General features: G+C 38.9%; 1 protein-coding gene across 2 annotated transcripts in view; it reads right to left on the bottom strand.

Moving 5' to 3' along the window:
• Positions 1-16,441, bottom strand: part of prmt3 (protein arginine methyltransferase 3) — a 46,950-nt gene that overhangs the window by 4,269 nt on the left and 26,240 nt on the right. For both annotated transcript variants that reach the window (XM_026378885.1, XM_026378884.1), the window contains exons 12-15: positions 14,153-14,340; positions 11,463-11,549; positions 3,736-3,786; positions 3,056-3,143 (exon numbers count right to left, since the gene is read on the bottom strand). In XM_026378885.1, the coding sequence (XP_026234670.1) occupies positions 3,056-3,143; positions 3,736-3,786; positions 11,463-11,549; positions 14,153-14,340 (414 nt within the window). The remainder of the gene's footprint in view (positions 1-3,055; positions 3,144-3,735; positions 3,787-11,462; positions 11,550-14,152; positions 14,341-16,441) is intronic.

The following is a 16,441-nucleotide window of genomic DNA, read 5'->3' on the forward strand; positions in this document are numbered from 1 at the left end:
CTCTATAAGAGCATAGCAGGCAGCCCGAGAATGCTGTTAAAAACTCCATTTCTGGTTTACGGCCCCTGGAGGAGGCTGGGGACCATCAGAATGCCAGGGTAGAGTGAGCACATCAATAACTCGCTGCTCACTCCCTCATTCCTACCTTCATTTTCTTCCTTCTTTAAACCTTTTCTGCTCATACTGCTTGGTTCACACCGTAAACACGGACAGGGTCAATTATCAAATGCAATTCAAAGTGCTCAGGAGACACTTGACAAGCTGTTAAGAAAGAAAAAATGTAAACGTAACAAAAAAAAAACCTGACCAAAGTAGAAAAGGTATTAATCCTTTAAATTCTTCAGGCGCACTGTTCCAATGACTCAAAGGATAAAAACCCCAAAAATTGCACTTTGGTGCTATGTTTACATTCTGGCTTCCTCCATCTGTTAAAGCGATGGCTTTCTGTCATTCAGATACAGGTCAGTATTAAGTTAATGTTCCTTTTTGCGCATATAATGCATGTGGTTAAAATGTCTAATTACGACACAGCAGAAATAATTTCCTAAGCAATCATTTTTTTAGTGAGCTGAGCCTCTCAATAATGTCAAGGATTAGGTTACATCCTTTAAGTGTCACTTCCTAAATTGTTTTTAGTAGGACCACTACATGTCCTATAGTCAGTTTGTTGTAAGCTTGTGTTGGCATGTCTGTCAGATTTAAGCTGTCTTTAAGTTAAGTTAAGTTACACATAAATGTTACTAGGTTTGACCTTGTGAGACTGCGGTCAACTTTTAAGGAAGAGTGACCAGCATGCCTAATGTTGGCGGTAATAAGTAAGGACCAGGTTCATCTTCATGACAGCATAAATATGCTCAGTAACTTTAATGGCAATCTGAACATTAGGTTTTAATACTCATGTTAAAATGGAAGTTGTGGTCTGATGTTGGCATTAGAGTAAAGTTCAGTGGCATCATCTAAACAGGATGATTCATCCAGTGGAGACCAAGAATATTTACAACAAACAAAAAGATATCCAGCAGATACTGTACATTAGCCAATTGGGAATTTCAGCCTAGTGGTTGTTAGGTAATACTGTAGAATGTATGTATGTATGTACATTGAGTGCATATTGGTTACAATACCATTATTATCTTTGTCATTTGTTTGCATTGTTCATTGGTCAGTTGTCTAAATATGCATGAATCGTGGAGAATAAACACTCAGACACATACACACACAGGTGTAAGCATAGTAAAAAAAAAGGGAAGGGCAGGTGCCAGCATTCTGTATCAGATCATCAAATGCGATCTCTCTTTGTTGCAGTGCGAGTTTGCCACTTCTGCATGGTGTTAGCATACTGTCATCCTCAGCTCTGATTCAGCTTTGTTTATCTGACCCAGCAGAGCATAAAGGCTGCGATAGTGTTTGAGCAGAGTCAGAGGTTTTGACGTTTTTATCGTACTGGCAACGCTAAAAGCCACCAGACGTAAAATGCTTCCATTCCTCTGTAGATTATTTATTATGGTAGATTCTATGTGATATCTGGTCAGTAAGTGGATGGCCAGTAGCAAGGCTCATCAATTCCCACATCAGCAGACACATCTGTGATTCCCATTATGATAATACAACATAAAAAAAAATTCTTGTATTTCACAAATGAAAGCTTTAACCTTTACAAATCTGAATACTCAGGCTCAGGTCCTTCTCAGGATAAGATGCTGATGTGAATTTTGTTTTTAAAGCCATAATATGTAACTTTCGATCAGCAGTAAGGAAACTGTAAATGCTGAAATGTAGTGTAAGAGGACTCGGTATAGTTTGCTAACATTAGACAGACAGAACTGTAATGCCAATTTGTATGGTTATGATACCATCTGCCACTGTAAACCAGACTTTCTCCACATTACAGGGTTTTTTAAATTTTACACTTGCTCTAAACTCCAAATAGACAATATTTGTGCATTTCTTAAAGATTATCTTTTGGCATTTTTAGCTTTTATTTACTACTTCTACAGAAGAGAGGCAGTCAGGAAACATGGGGAGAGAGAAAGGGAGAGACATGCAGCAAAATACCCCAGCCAGACTCGAACCAGAGATGTTGCAGTTTCATGTCATGTGCATGAAACATTTGGCTGCCAGTGCACTCCAATGTGTGTCCATTTCATGAGAGCATGAACAGAGCTTTTTTCTCCTTTAAAACAGAAAAAACACCATATAATCTACCACACCATCTACATGTATATCCTGCGCATGTGCAAACAGGATATACAAGATCTTTCACCAGAGTGGTTAATGCTAGTGCTGGGGTGCAGAGGCAGAAACCCTCTCAGGTTAGCTGTGGCAGCTAATCTGAGAGTGGTAGGGAAAGTCTATGTGTAGAAACCTCAAACGGATGACAAGTTATGGACTTCATACAGTCTGACGTCACAGTGTATAACATTAAGGTAAAAGTCTCCAAAGCAAAGAGTATTTGCAGAACTGAAACCTCTGTGTTTTATTATCAGACAGTATGAAAAACTCAAGCAGAAGCATCCAGCTTCACAAGGGTATATATGTAATATCAAGCCAAGAAATGCATAATATACAGCTACCTGCACCAGTTATCAAAAAATCTAATCTGCTGATACAGTTATTCAATAAATATTTCACTGGTCAGTGACAAAGCATTCCACTTGTAATGTGTCATTATTCAGAGGCCTATGACCAGCTATCAGATGAAGTTTTACATGCTGTCTCTGAAGCCTGAATGTGATTTGTTTTGATCCCTCACTGTCTCTGTGGGTGACAGATAACGAGTGTCAACCAGCCTGACTACATCTCCACCACAGACAGATTACCTGCCACACCTCGCTATGATGCAGCACCGGCATCCCCAAGAGAAAAATAAAATCATAAGAAAAGGTAAACACATATGGCACAAAGCTAAATGAAATACAAAACTCTACTTGATTAAACAGCTAAATTCTTTTGAATTGGGGAGAGTTGATCTTAGGTGCAAATGAATTTAGTAAATCTACAGTAGCCAGCAATTGTCATAGCTTGGAGCAATGTGTGAATCTGGGTGCTTACTGACCTGCTTTGACATAAATAGGCCTCTCCAGTAGGAAAACAGTTTGTTTCCAGTGTGTCTTTGTGACCTGAGGACCAGTGGAAAACATCACCTGGTGCAATAATAAATGAAAAAGAAAAAAATAGGAAAAAAACATTATCAACCAGTGCTGAAAGTAATGACCCTTACATTAGGTCTTCAGCATCATAAGCATCACATTTTTAAAATATAAACAAATAAAACTTAATTGAGGTCTTTAAGAAGTCTTGTTTAAATTACAATTAATCAGCAAAAAGCACAAAAGCTAAGAAACTGTGTTAGATTTCATGGTTTGCTATCCGTTAATCCACCTAGTTGATATTACATATTCAAATGATGCTGTATTGATGAAGCAAACAGATAATCGCATGTTACACTGTTCCAGCTGTATTTCCCAGGTTAGTTTTTTTTACTGGGCCATCCATAGCATGCTGTTTGGGTCTCATGTACAATAGAAAGTGAAATCAAAAAGCATGTCTGTGTTGCTCATAGAACTTGGCATCAGCTGTTCCAACTGGCCGACTCTGCTGGGTAAGTGCTTATATCAGCAGTCGGCTAGGACGTTCGTCGATTGCCAGTGAACACCTTAGGGAGGAGGAACACGCTAAAGCGTGAACATAATTGAGTTTCCGTTAAATAGCTTGGCTGTTGCCACTGCTGCTTACCTTGTTGCTGCAGCCTTTGTCAAAGAAAATGTCAAAGTAGCCAACAATTGCCTGCAATGAAATATGAGGGGCATGTTAGAATGTGACAGTACAATAAACCGCTGGATTTGTTTGACTACACTGCAATTCTGACATGCATAGCTATAAGAGAGAAATCACAGGGTTTTAATGAGTAAAATAGGTTAGATGAGCTAGTGTGTTATGGAATAAAGCAGGAAATGCAAAACAATTTACAGTTATTCTCTGGCCTTTACTTTTCAAGGTATTACCTATGAAGAAGGCATAAGAATCCACATTCCTATTTGTTATGTCATACCAAATCACTGGTTGTACGTGTATTTGTGGTGTGGAGGACTCTGTTGGTCCCCCTATTACAGACACTGTGGGTATTATTATGACTTTCCCTCAAAAAAACTAACTTGGTTTTTCATTTAGGCTGAATCAACAACACGTCCGATGTGCTCCCTCCCACTTCATCTGAGGGACTTGTCACTGGACAAAAGAAATAAATTATGAGGCAGCCGCCAACAACAGGGAGGCTATTTCGCTGACAATAAAATAAATCAAGCTGCGTTTGTTAAATTAGCAAAGGTGGCTATTTTGGTGAGAGTGCTGCTGCAAAGTGAAAACACATAGCAGAAAGGAGAAATCACTTAAGGAAAATAACCACTAATGTGGATAAATATACTCAGAAAGGGAAAGCAAACAAACAAACAAACAAACAAATGACAAATGCGTACTCTCATGGAATCTGTTTCTTATGTTTGTAATTTGTTTGTGCAAATCTGAAACTCCATTAAGATTTTTTGGGTCTCAGATGTGACAAGAAATTACAGACTACATTTGACTGAGTAACCAGATCAAATCACTAAAAACCTGCATGGAGAGAGAGTCAGAGAGCTGAATTATTTAAAATTGGGTGTCTGCTGGTAAGGCAGAGCTATAAACACATCTGAGTGAAAACCTATTCACCCATCTAAAACAAACTGAGGGATCATCCATGGTCAGAGTGCCTTTAGGTGACCCTTGGCAGATATGTGAGGTAAAAACCACCCCCCAGGCTTGTTTTCCTCCCATTTCTTCCCCCGCTAGAGGAAGAGAGGCACTCCATCAATCTCAGGAGCGCACTTGTAGTGGCAATGATGCAGAACTAATAGCTTTTAATCCTGACACAGCTGACAACTTGGAGGCCAGGTCTCTGAGACAAAGAAGCCAAATCAATGCAAGAGAGAGAAAGAGAGAGAACAGAGAGGACAGAGAGAGGTGGAAGCCAGAAAGAAAGCTTAGAAGATAGAAGGGCTAGAAGAGGGCCAGGAGCAGTAATGTATCTTTGTATCACTCAATAAAACAAATACAGTGTCATCTGTTCACTGCTGGAAGCCTCCTAAATTGTGTTTAATTCAATAGTAAAAGTGGCTATGACACATATGCAGAGTTAATAATCATGATGCTGTCAGACGTTACGTTCAACACACTCCCCACACAAAAGCTTCAATCAACATTTATTGAGTCAGACAGACGGGGCAGCATCGCTAACTCACAGCTAAACCTCCAGAAAATAACCCAAAGTGGATAAAAGAGCATGTCAACCCAATGCAATTATGGCATTTAATGAATGCTAAAGAGACGCTCGGTGCGGAGGTAATTAGGAAATTAGCCATAATTACTCGTCAGGCAGAGCGGATTCACCTCTCTTAGCCGGAGAAGCAGAGATCATCCTCGCTGCGCCTCGCTGATGACGCCTTGTAAGCGTGATTGATTGTCACTTCTGCATTGTGCAACTTTTACAGCAAGATGGGCTATTAGAATTTGGGCCACAGAGTGAAGCTTACCATTATGAAGCCAGGAAAAAAAGCTCTGCGCCTCGCCATCCCATTAAAATCACAATTTCAATAAGAAAAAAAAAAAAAAGGAGAACATAACCTCATACACAAAACACAAAAGACGTGAAAGCGGTAAAATTAGCAACAAAGCCCTTGATGACCCACAACTGTTATGGATTGTACCGAGACTATCACATTACAGGCTTTTTATTACTTTCTACTAAGTTGGGGGAACAGAGTTCATTTAACTTTTTGCAGCCCTTGGAGAGGACCTAATGATTGCTTTTATGACACCTAATAAAACGATACAGTAAGATTTAAACAAGAAAACTGTTACTACAAAGCAAAACGAGTTCCTGTTGTGGTTCATCTAAAGCCATCTACATTTTGTAAAAATAAAACCCACTGATAAAAAGTATACACAACTATATTTTGTTGCAGCCTTTGAATGATAAAAGGTTAGGCTGCAGCAAAGAATTATAGTAAATAATTACTATACAAATGCATAAAGCAGTTTCCATTGTTTTCTGACTGGAAACGAGTCAAATTCTGATGTACAAACAAAACATTTATTCAATGCTACTTCTCCATAGTTATACAGTGGAAAACTTTTAGGGCAGTGTATGTGATAAACACAAACTGTGGTAATACAGTGTATAAAAACAAAATAGCTTCACAGTTTGCAGGAATAAGGTTAGTGTGAATGCATAAAAAGGAACTGAACGTGAATCATCCTGCCAGAAACCCTACATTAAAAATTGTGTACTTTTACCTGTACCTTTTTTTTTTATACATTTTGTGATTTTGTAGAAACAAGTCCTTGAATGAGGAATTCAATGTTTGTGCCCAAAAAGACACAAAAAGAGTATTGTCATGTCTCAGGGACCTAATCCCTGCTCAGGCTCTGTCCAAACACCGCCCACAACAACCTTGACCAAAAACTCCCAGTCAGACATTGTTTTTTTCTGGCTATAGCAGACTCACTATGCAAGAAGCAGAGCGCAAAGCATGGACAGTGCTCACTTGGATATATGGATAAACACAGCACTCTCCTCTTCTTCTTCCACTCTCTCAGGATCTGAACAAACTGTGGATTTATTTGTTTTTGCTGGGGCAGTCCTCACACAAGCGACCAAAGCAATGTGTGTGTGTGTTTGTATGGCTATAATTGTGAAGAATTGCATGAATTTTTAACCATTGGACTGAGGACATTTTAGCCGGTCCTCACAATGAGAACAGTGTTAAAATTTAGGTTTTAGGGTTACAATTAGGTTTTGGTTGGGGTAAAGGTGAGGGTGAGGCAGTTAGTTGTGATGGTTAGGGTTAGGGTAAGGCAGTACATGTTCATTCACTTCAAGACTGAAGCTCAAAGATGGACTGATTCTGGCTGTCTGTGACTCAAACCTGGGTCTCATTCAAAGTTTAAAGCTATAAATGTTTTGTCTTCTTTGTTTGGTTAGCTTGTTGAATGGAGCCAGATTATTAATGCTACATGACTAATGTGGCAATTACACAGTGGGACAGTCAGGATGTACTAGAGACAATGTCTAAAACGTTTTAAAATATTTTGTTTTTTAAGCTCCAAAAGAAAATAATATGGACACTTTAAAGACCTATGTTCAAAAGCTTCCATTCTATTAACCTTTTATTTTAATAACCCCTGCTGTGGTGCAGGACCTGAGAATTTTTGTAGTCCATGTCAGATAAAGGTCTCTGTGAAGCCAGTACATGATAAAGGAGGGTGCTTAAACATAACAGACAAAAAGAGAAGGGATAGAAAAAAGAAGGCAAATGTAAAGCATAGAGATAGACACACATACACACACAAAAAAAAACAGGACAAATCAGAATGAGTGCTTTTCATTTTCATCAATGTGTAGCCTTGGGCCCCAGCTCTGTCTGTGATAAGTGATGATAGTGGGCTTCTTGACGGCCTATAGAGGAGGCTTTGCAACACTGCAGCTCTCCGGCCCCCATTCTCTGGAAAGAGTGTTGGGAAAATTAATAATTATCATCATGGATAACACCAACAGGGAGCAATTCATCATTGCTCCCCTTTCGCCCGGCTGTGTGTCAGCGAGCCGCGTGGCCCGGCCAGATACTATTATATGACAGTGTGGGGACATAGGGAGGGGGAGGTAAAGGGAAGGGAATAGGAGAAGCGCTCAAGGGGGAGGTAGGGAGGGGTGGGAGAAGAGGGGGCTAATGTGCTTTTGATGGGGTTTATCCAGGCGTGGAGGCTTCAAGCACGACCACCTCACGGGAGGGTTGGTGTGAATTCCCCTCCACCTCCTTCATCTCGCCTCCCAACCTCTCTAACCAACTGCTACCACTCCAGTGAGGTGGAGCGCGAATCAGCCTCTGCTACAGAGCACCTCCCATCAATGTTACTCATTCATGATGCTTCTCAAGCAACTGTACTGTAACAAGTGGATGAAGTTGTGAATTAACTGTGGCTAGTTGCGTCACTGAGCTTTGTTTGAGTGATCTCATTGTGTAAAAGAAAAGGAATACAACAGAACACAGTTAGGTTGAAGCTGGGAGACTGACAAGTTTGTTTAGAGTGACTAATATATGTTTATATTGTTTTTAATTCCTACTGTCAGTGGTGCTTATGTGTAGTGTAGCTGTAAATATATTATTTCTTACGGTGTTCTGTGGCCTGCTAAGCTTTGGAAACTGCTGGAAACTAGTCACCTGAACAAATTATGGCTCTGACCTGTCTCTTCAAATACACAACGACAGTATCAGAATTTAATTGTGTGAGACTGCTGGCACGTTTGGAAAGCAGGAAACCATCCAGCATCCTAGAGCCAACGTGCTTATTACCAGCAATCCCATACTCAACATTACCCTTCTGTAATTTGGTAAAAGTTTGGAATCTGTTGGAAACTGCATTCAGACAGTCATATGCCCTGTGTGGAAAAAATACTGGTCTGCACTAGTGGGGTGGTGTTTCATGTGACACAATACCAAATGAAATCACAGGCAGGATTGTAACAAAAAAAGCTGAGGTAAAAAGCAAGAATATTGTCATCATTTTATAAATTCATCAGCCAGCAATGCACACTTGTATGTACATGTTTGGCCATATGGTGCCCCAATGTGATGTTGATTTGCACTTAGTTAGAACAAGATTCAACTTTCTGTGTTATTTTGTCAAAGCGTCCCTGCGTAACTTTTAGAAGTTGACATAAACTAATATGTTGGACATCTGGTGATAGTTAACACCCTAGCTATGAATGCTGACTAAGTACTGTTAGACAGTTGAGAGTTAAATAGTGTATTTTTTCCATTAATTTTCCTGTTCTTAATGTGATGAAGCGTCCTTGTAGTTGACGAGTGCTTGCGATGTCAGTCGAGAAGGCCATTTTCCCCTCAGTGCAATTTAAATTTGATGGCAAGCAGGTAAAAGATGAATTGCAGGGGCATTTTTCTTTTTAGCGCTACAGTAGCTACATGACCAGTAGTGAGACAGCGGGATTCACATTAATCACACGCAGAAACTTCTTCTCTCCTTCTATTCCATCAGCATGTCATTTTTAGTCTTTAGATGGAGATGAGGCATTATTGCTACTTGAGCTACAGCACAGCTACATTAAGTAAAGAAGACAAGGATATAGATGTCCTGAGATGATTTCTGATCCAAGTTTCAATTAAATTCAATGTGGTAGTATGGTTAATTGTTTGAAAAGGCAGACAGGATGTATACACAAGGCACAGAGAACGTGACATGTAAAAGAGAGTCAAGGAGAGGAGGGATTAAAATAAGCAAGAGCGAGAGGATTTGTTTTGTGCATGAACGGTGCAGACGCAGGGTTGTGCTGTTCATTTAATGCAAGGTTAGGCAGGCTGTGCTGATGAATGGACTGTCGACAAGAGAACAAAAGCGGGCGCTCCATCACAAGACAGGAGGCGCAGCAGCTCTCTCTCACCAATCCCTGAGCACTGGTCCAGGAACAGTTTACCCTTCAGAGATCCTAACCTTAACTACAACAGAGAAGCTGCAGCCAATTCTGACTACAGATCAGTATCTTTATGGCAACATCGCCCTCCTTCTGCAGGTCAATAATCCATCTGTAAATCGTGGGACAAGGGTGGATGCTGGAAGCGACTATATACAATGTGTACAAGTGATATATTCTATACACAGCATAAATGCATTACAAAATTTTATCCAATTGAATCAAATGGCCATGAGAGTATGACTTAATCAGCAATCCTATATTCTAGCTACAGAGATAAATACAAATACATACATGTCTACATATTAGTAGTCCAAGTGAAGATCAGAAACTTGAAATAGCTGAAGGGAAGTAGGAAAAAGCAGTCGTGCACCTAAAATCCTTGAAAAAAGAAACTGAAAAATTACACTTCTGTACCACATGATCCTATCATCTGTTTTGCTGCCACAAACCGCTAACATGACTGGGCTTACATTCTGGAAATAAAAATTGGATGTTTTCAATTACAGAGCAAAGAAGACAGGAAAAATGAGAGGATGTTTACAAATCCCATTAAATCTACTGGCCTTACCCAGGGAGCACAGGCCAGATAATAACCACCTATTGATTATCCATTAAACCAATACACAAGACAGTGTGGTAACACCGCAGCACAACAGAGAGCTGCCCCAACACCACAATGGACTTTTTGTTTTTCTACAGATTCCCTCTCACAGAGGAGAGTTTGCCTGCAGACTTGAGGCTGTTTCGTAAATTCTAGGTTGTTGTTGTAACAACCTACACAACCTGGTCTAGAGAAATGTGGCTTAGACTGGAGTAAGTTAAAGGGTGGGGGTGAAGGGTTCGGCATGGGGAGCACATCACCAAAATAGACTCATAAAACATTCTCCATGCTTTGGTGCCAGCTGACCCTCAGTGAGGTCACACACTTCAATTTTGTTTTGTAGTCTTTGGTCAATGGTGCCTTACACACAACTTTGAGGTTTAGTCATTTGGCTGGCTAAAATTTTATACATTTCTCAAATCAAAATGCACAAAAAGTGGTTTTTGAAACAATTTCAATTAGCACCACTAAGCACTATAAATATGGTGGTCACGTCATGCTATTCCACATACACACAACCAAGATTAAGGTAGTATCATCTGTATTGTTTAATGTATTTAGATGTAAAGTAAGAGTATTATGATTATAATTTTTAATTATTAAATACCATCAAAATCTAATTCTGAACTTTTGTCTTACATTCATCTTCTGACCTTGAATACATATGTCTCAAGTTAACATCTGTTTTAACACATCCAACTATTTAAGGCTCCAGCGTAAGTGAGTGTGTTTCAGTGACTGACAGAATGACAGGGAAAGCAGGCTGTGAACATCCACTATGTTGTATGACATTTTCAAAGCCACATTACCCACTCTGGTTTGGTTTGGTTTGACTTGATTCTTCATTAACTATCCAACTCATAGATCTCCTCAAATATAATCCATCAATTCACATGAACTGACTGATGTCCCTGTCATTTGTACTGCCTTGTTCCTTTTCACACAATTTCTCTGATAAATGACAGGTCCTAAAAGTGGACGGACAAACTTTTGTTTGCAGAACTTGACATTTAATACTACAGCTAGAAATAAACCAAACTTACCATGAAAAGACAAAAAATATTTTGTGCAACAAATGCAAATGTCTATCCTAGAAATCTTGTTTATCAAGTATTTCTCATTCACAAAATTAACACTAGTACTTGATTATCACTGAGACACTGCATCAGACAAAATATTTGAAATAAAGCTAAAACTCAAACTTATTAACTTCACAAACTCTACTAGCTTTTGCAAAGCTAATGTGTAGTTGATTACCCTGTATACAAGTGAGTGTGTGTGTGTGTGTGTGTGTGTGTGTGTGTGTGTGTGTGTGTGTGTGAGTGTGTTACTTACTGTGCAGTTTGTAGTGTCTGTTATCTTCAGGCAGAAATCAGATGTAAACTCCAGCTCAGACAGACAAACTGTATTACAGTTGAACGTCTGTTAAATGAAAAAACATATCATTTGATAAACAATGCAAAATATAGCATAAATATTGGTTTTGAGTCTACAAGAATTACAATAATGTTGTGCTGTCTAGACTGAATCATTTTGGATGAATGATCTGGCAGACAAACTACACAACTGCCACAGGATTATTGTCTTGAATATTCTCTTCTGTCTTGTGCTTTATTACAACTTGGGTTTTGTAACAACTAACAAACCAGAACATTTTTCATGGTACTGGAGCCTGTAAATGAGAAAATTAGGGGCATAGTTCTTTATCCAACTTAAATTGAGTATTGAATTTGCTTCTTTTTAGTCCTCTTCATGTTTACTGTTCAACTTCTTGAACACACTCCTGTGTCACGTGTAGTTTAATAAGAGAGTTTTTAAATGAAATAGAAGGTTGAACTTAATTCATGCTTAAAATAACGTTGGTGTCAAAAGTGCTCAATACCTGAAAATGTACTGGACATATTGTATAGAGCATGTCAAAACTTGAAAACACGTTTTTATTAAGTATTGAGTATATTAAAAACATATCACCTTATTTTCTAATAGCTATCCGATTTACATACTAAAGTTCCTGATTGAAAGCTAAATACCGGTGCTTCATTTACTGACATCAATACAATTTTTGCTGAATTCTGAAACTTATGTGAGATCAGCTGATGACTTTGTGAGAGACAATGTCTCATTCTTTTCAACCTGTTGACACTACAGAATCACTCGGTCCACTTTGGTTGGTCAGGGGTGAAGTTTCTCCACACAAACTCAACAATTACAAGTCTGATTTTGGCATGTCATCAGTTTAACTCATTAAACTATTATTAGCTACCTCAATGAAAAAGATTTGCAAATTTACACTGTTCATGTAGGCAACCTATCTGGACAGGAAAATGGCACATTTTGGTAAAAGGCAAGACATTTGCATTCCTGTGTATGGAGGATACACACTCACAATGCAGACATCCATCCATCCATTTTTTTTAACCGCTTGTCGACTGAAGGGTCATGGGAGTGCTGGGACTCAAATAAAATGGCAGAGAGAACATGTAGTGCACTCCATAGTAATTAATTAATTAGTGATTAGTGATATATACATAGTGTTTTTGAACACAGCTACACTGCTGGCAGCAGAATAAATACAAAGAGGTTTAGTTGTACTGTAAATGTGCTTTTATGAGACTATTTAAAGCCAAAATTTTAACTCTTAGTATAATATAAGGCTTGCTCAAAGCTGCTTCAGTTGGATGCAAGTTAAACATTCCTGAAACTGAACATTCCTATCTGTTCTCACTATGAAAAAATAAATCTGTTTTGCAGAAATGTATAATTCAATGAAAAGGCTCTCAATTTTCCGGAATAGCAGCCAGCCTTAATGGAATGTTATTGGATCGTATCAACAGGAGGCAATAAATGAGAGTCCATGTAATTTGGGCAGAGGGGCTGTCCATTCGTCACTGGAGGAGAGAAGCTATTGATTAGTGAATTCAAATTCCATTATATCAAGCTCTCCCCTCATTCATCACATCCATAGATGGGTGGAGGACATGCTACTTAGCAAACAGGCCAACCGGTGAAGAAATGCACAGTGGTATGAAAGACAAAAGGGGAGAGTATTCTTACACAGAAAGACTCAGAAAAGGTATTTGTGTTCTTAAGTGTGGGACTGTACGTGTGTGTTTGCTTTATCTCTGCATAATGTGTGTGCTCTCCCATCAGCTCAGTGAAAACCACTCTATCCACAGGGGGCTGAGAGTAATGAAGTTTCCTTGAGAGGAACTTAAACAAGGATTAGACAGATCAATCACCCAGCGCTACAGTCTCAACACAAACACACACACACATACACACCTTCAGGCTGTATCTCTCTACAGCTAACTCCTGCTTTCATTCTCTGTCTATGCCCCAACACTTTCTGTCCTGCAAACTCTATTTCTCCTATTTGTGGTAGGCGCATGTGCATTTCCGCAGAACACAAGCTTACACTGACTGAGTTTTCCAATATACCATCCAAGTCAGTTGTTCTGTATCATACGTTGGGTACCATCATCCACAAATGACTGGAACTGAAAGTTGATCCTCAATCTCAAAAATGAATCAACCATTTATGAAAAGTCAGCTGCATATGGAAAAGATCAAAATTGTGTCTTTCAATCTAGACCTGAGAAGTCTAAGAACCTTAAAACCTTAAAATAGCTTCCTCCCCAGACTGCAGCTTGATAGTTTTTTTGGATTTAGTAACTAAGGAGACAAACTCCTATAAACCCAGTTGGCATTACGTTTTCTTCTAAAAAATAAATAAATAATTTAATAATAATTGTATTTTGGGTTTGCTAAAGTTGCATTTGTTTCATGTTACATTTTCTTTAAACAATGTTTTTAAGGTCTGAAAAGCTAAAATCATACTGTGTGTTACTGTACAAGACACACAGTCTGAAAAGCAGATTGTGTAATGTAATGTAATGCATTTTGTTTTAGCCAGTGTAAAATTACAGAGATAGGACACACTATCATAATGTACAAAAAATACATATTTGTCAACCTCATCTATGTAGTTACTGATCCTTTCTTAATAATTAATAATAATTAATTACCTGTATGACTGTGGAATCTGAAATGATGGTGTCAGCTTTCACCACTTCCACCATAGCCTCAGGTACCACAGCCTTCTTCATGCACGCCATGTTGAAGCCATACACATCATCCCAAAATGCAATACGATCTTGGTGCTTTTGTGTGTCTCCCACTGCTACCAAGCTGATGTTGCAAAGGTCTGGATAGACTGTGGAGACATAAGTGGATCAAAGACAGTCAAGCACCAATAAGTCTAGAACAGGACAGTAGATGAATGTTGTATGACCATTGTATCATTACTGTAGTAAATAGAGTATCAGCGTAAAATGTCAAGAAGCTTAGACGACAGACTGTCCAACCACTAGAAAACGCTAACACCAGCTGTACGTGAACAACAGACAGATGCTGGTCATAGCATTGATTGGGAAAGGGTCAAAGATTATCAACCAACAAGTCAGTGGAAAACCAGACTGAAAAGTCTATCCTTGGACATAGACAATAAACAGAACTTTCTTTAGCCTAAAGTAATTTAAAACACTACATCATTGTGGGAGGTCACTGCATCTCAAAATTCACTTGTAGTGTTCTTAATGCTACCTGGTCAGCTATGAACGAAGCAGGTAAAAACAAAAGATCATTACTCATAACTAGAGTAAAGGGTGGGCAAACTTGTAGTCGCAGTGCTGAGAGATGCTTAATATCAACCAATGTAATGGTGTGCAAATGGTTCAACAAATTGTGGGTGGGGAGCTTTGCATCAATTTCATGAAGTTGCTGTAATGACTGTATCCATCACGTGCACAAAACATAATGGCCATTTTGTCCTACTTTCATATTGTACTTCATACTTTACTTTCTAAGATCCTAACAATATTATATGTGGTTATTCAACATCTCTAACCAAACATACCCAAACCAACAAAGTAAAGCAAATTTAGCTGCCTCCATTGTATAGAAAATTCTTCCACAACATTTTGGAAATGAGCTGCACAGAGTTACTTATGTTAAGCAAAAGCTAATTTTTTTAAGCATACATGGACCTGCAGCCTCAGAAAACCTTTTCTTTAGAATATGCTGGTCATTCACTAGGAATCTATGTTACAGTTTAATTTATATATAAACAACATGTATGGCAAGTTGCCGTCGATGTAAAAGGGGACATTTGCAATGACTTGTTAAATGCAAATGGGTGTAATGCTCTGATGTGTGCTATTTCTGGGGGCAGCCCCACATACATTTAAGCAGAAATAACATTTATAACACAAGGCTCTCTGTTCATCTGCATTCTATATAGTATATGCATTCAGTTTCCTACAATGTAGGCATGTATACAAAGTATTTCTTGTTATCTATCATGTTAAATGTCACTGTTCTCGCACGAGAATGTTGGCAGATGTGCAAACAGATGTGCGGTAGTCCGCCATCTTTGTTAGAGTTTTATGTAATGGGCAATATACTGGGATATCCACCCTAAAAGGGATGAGACTGAGCATAGGCAGTGATTATTGTCATATGACCTAACACTGTCTATTGAATAAACATTATCTGTGCCTCAAAGTGAGCATTAAACATGAGCCTTAATGTCTTTTCATTGTGTTTTCACATTTGAATAGATTCTGTTGTATGGTTAATATGCTTGGTGATTAAGTTAAAGCTGAGATGCTGGAAGCCATTGGTATCCCTACTGTGAAGTAACATTAACCAACACAGAGAAACACCAAGCCTACAGCCTAAACTTGAGTTTAGAAAAAAACTTATGAGGCTATATCAAACTTGAAAAAAATAATAAATAAATTTGAACACCAAGCTTACTGGCACTAGTAGCAATGCAATTATCAGTCCCAGTTAGATATGTTCAAAACACCAGAGTGAAAAGAAAAAATATGCATGGTTCACTGGAGAAGTATATGGTTGGTGGTCAGTTGGTAGAGCAGTAGGCCATGAACCCCAGGGTCAGTTGTCCAACTCTTGGTTCCTCCGGGTCACATGTTGAGATGTCCTTGGACAAAACACAGATCCCACGTTGTAGTGGATTCTATGTATCTATGTGCAGCTGTCAACAATTTCCCCAAGGATATTGGAATCTTAGGTCATTACTCATGGGCCACCGCCTCCAGTTCACCAATATTTCTAGGTGTGTGTGCTGTAACCACCTTCTTCAAATCCCACCAGAGTTTTTCTATGGTTTTCAAGATAGTAATGGCCACTCTAGAATCTTCCAGAACTTCTGCAAGCAAGCTCTGGTGGACTTCAATGACTGCCTGGGATCACTGTCCTGTTGGAAGGTCCAATGATGCCCAAGCTTCCTT

This window comes from Anabas testudineus, chromosome 3 (genome assembly GCF_900324465.2).
Source record: "Anabas testudineus chromosome 3, fAnaTes1.2, whole genome shotgun sequence".
Classification (NCBI taxonomy): domain Eukaryota; kingdom Metazoa; phylum Chordata; class Actinopteri; order Anabantiformes; family Anabantidae; genus Anabas; species Anabas testudineus.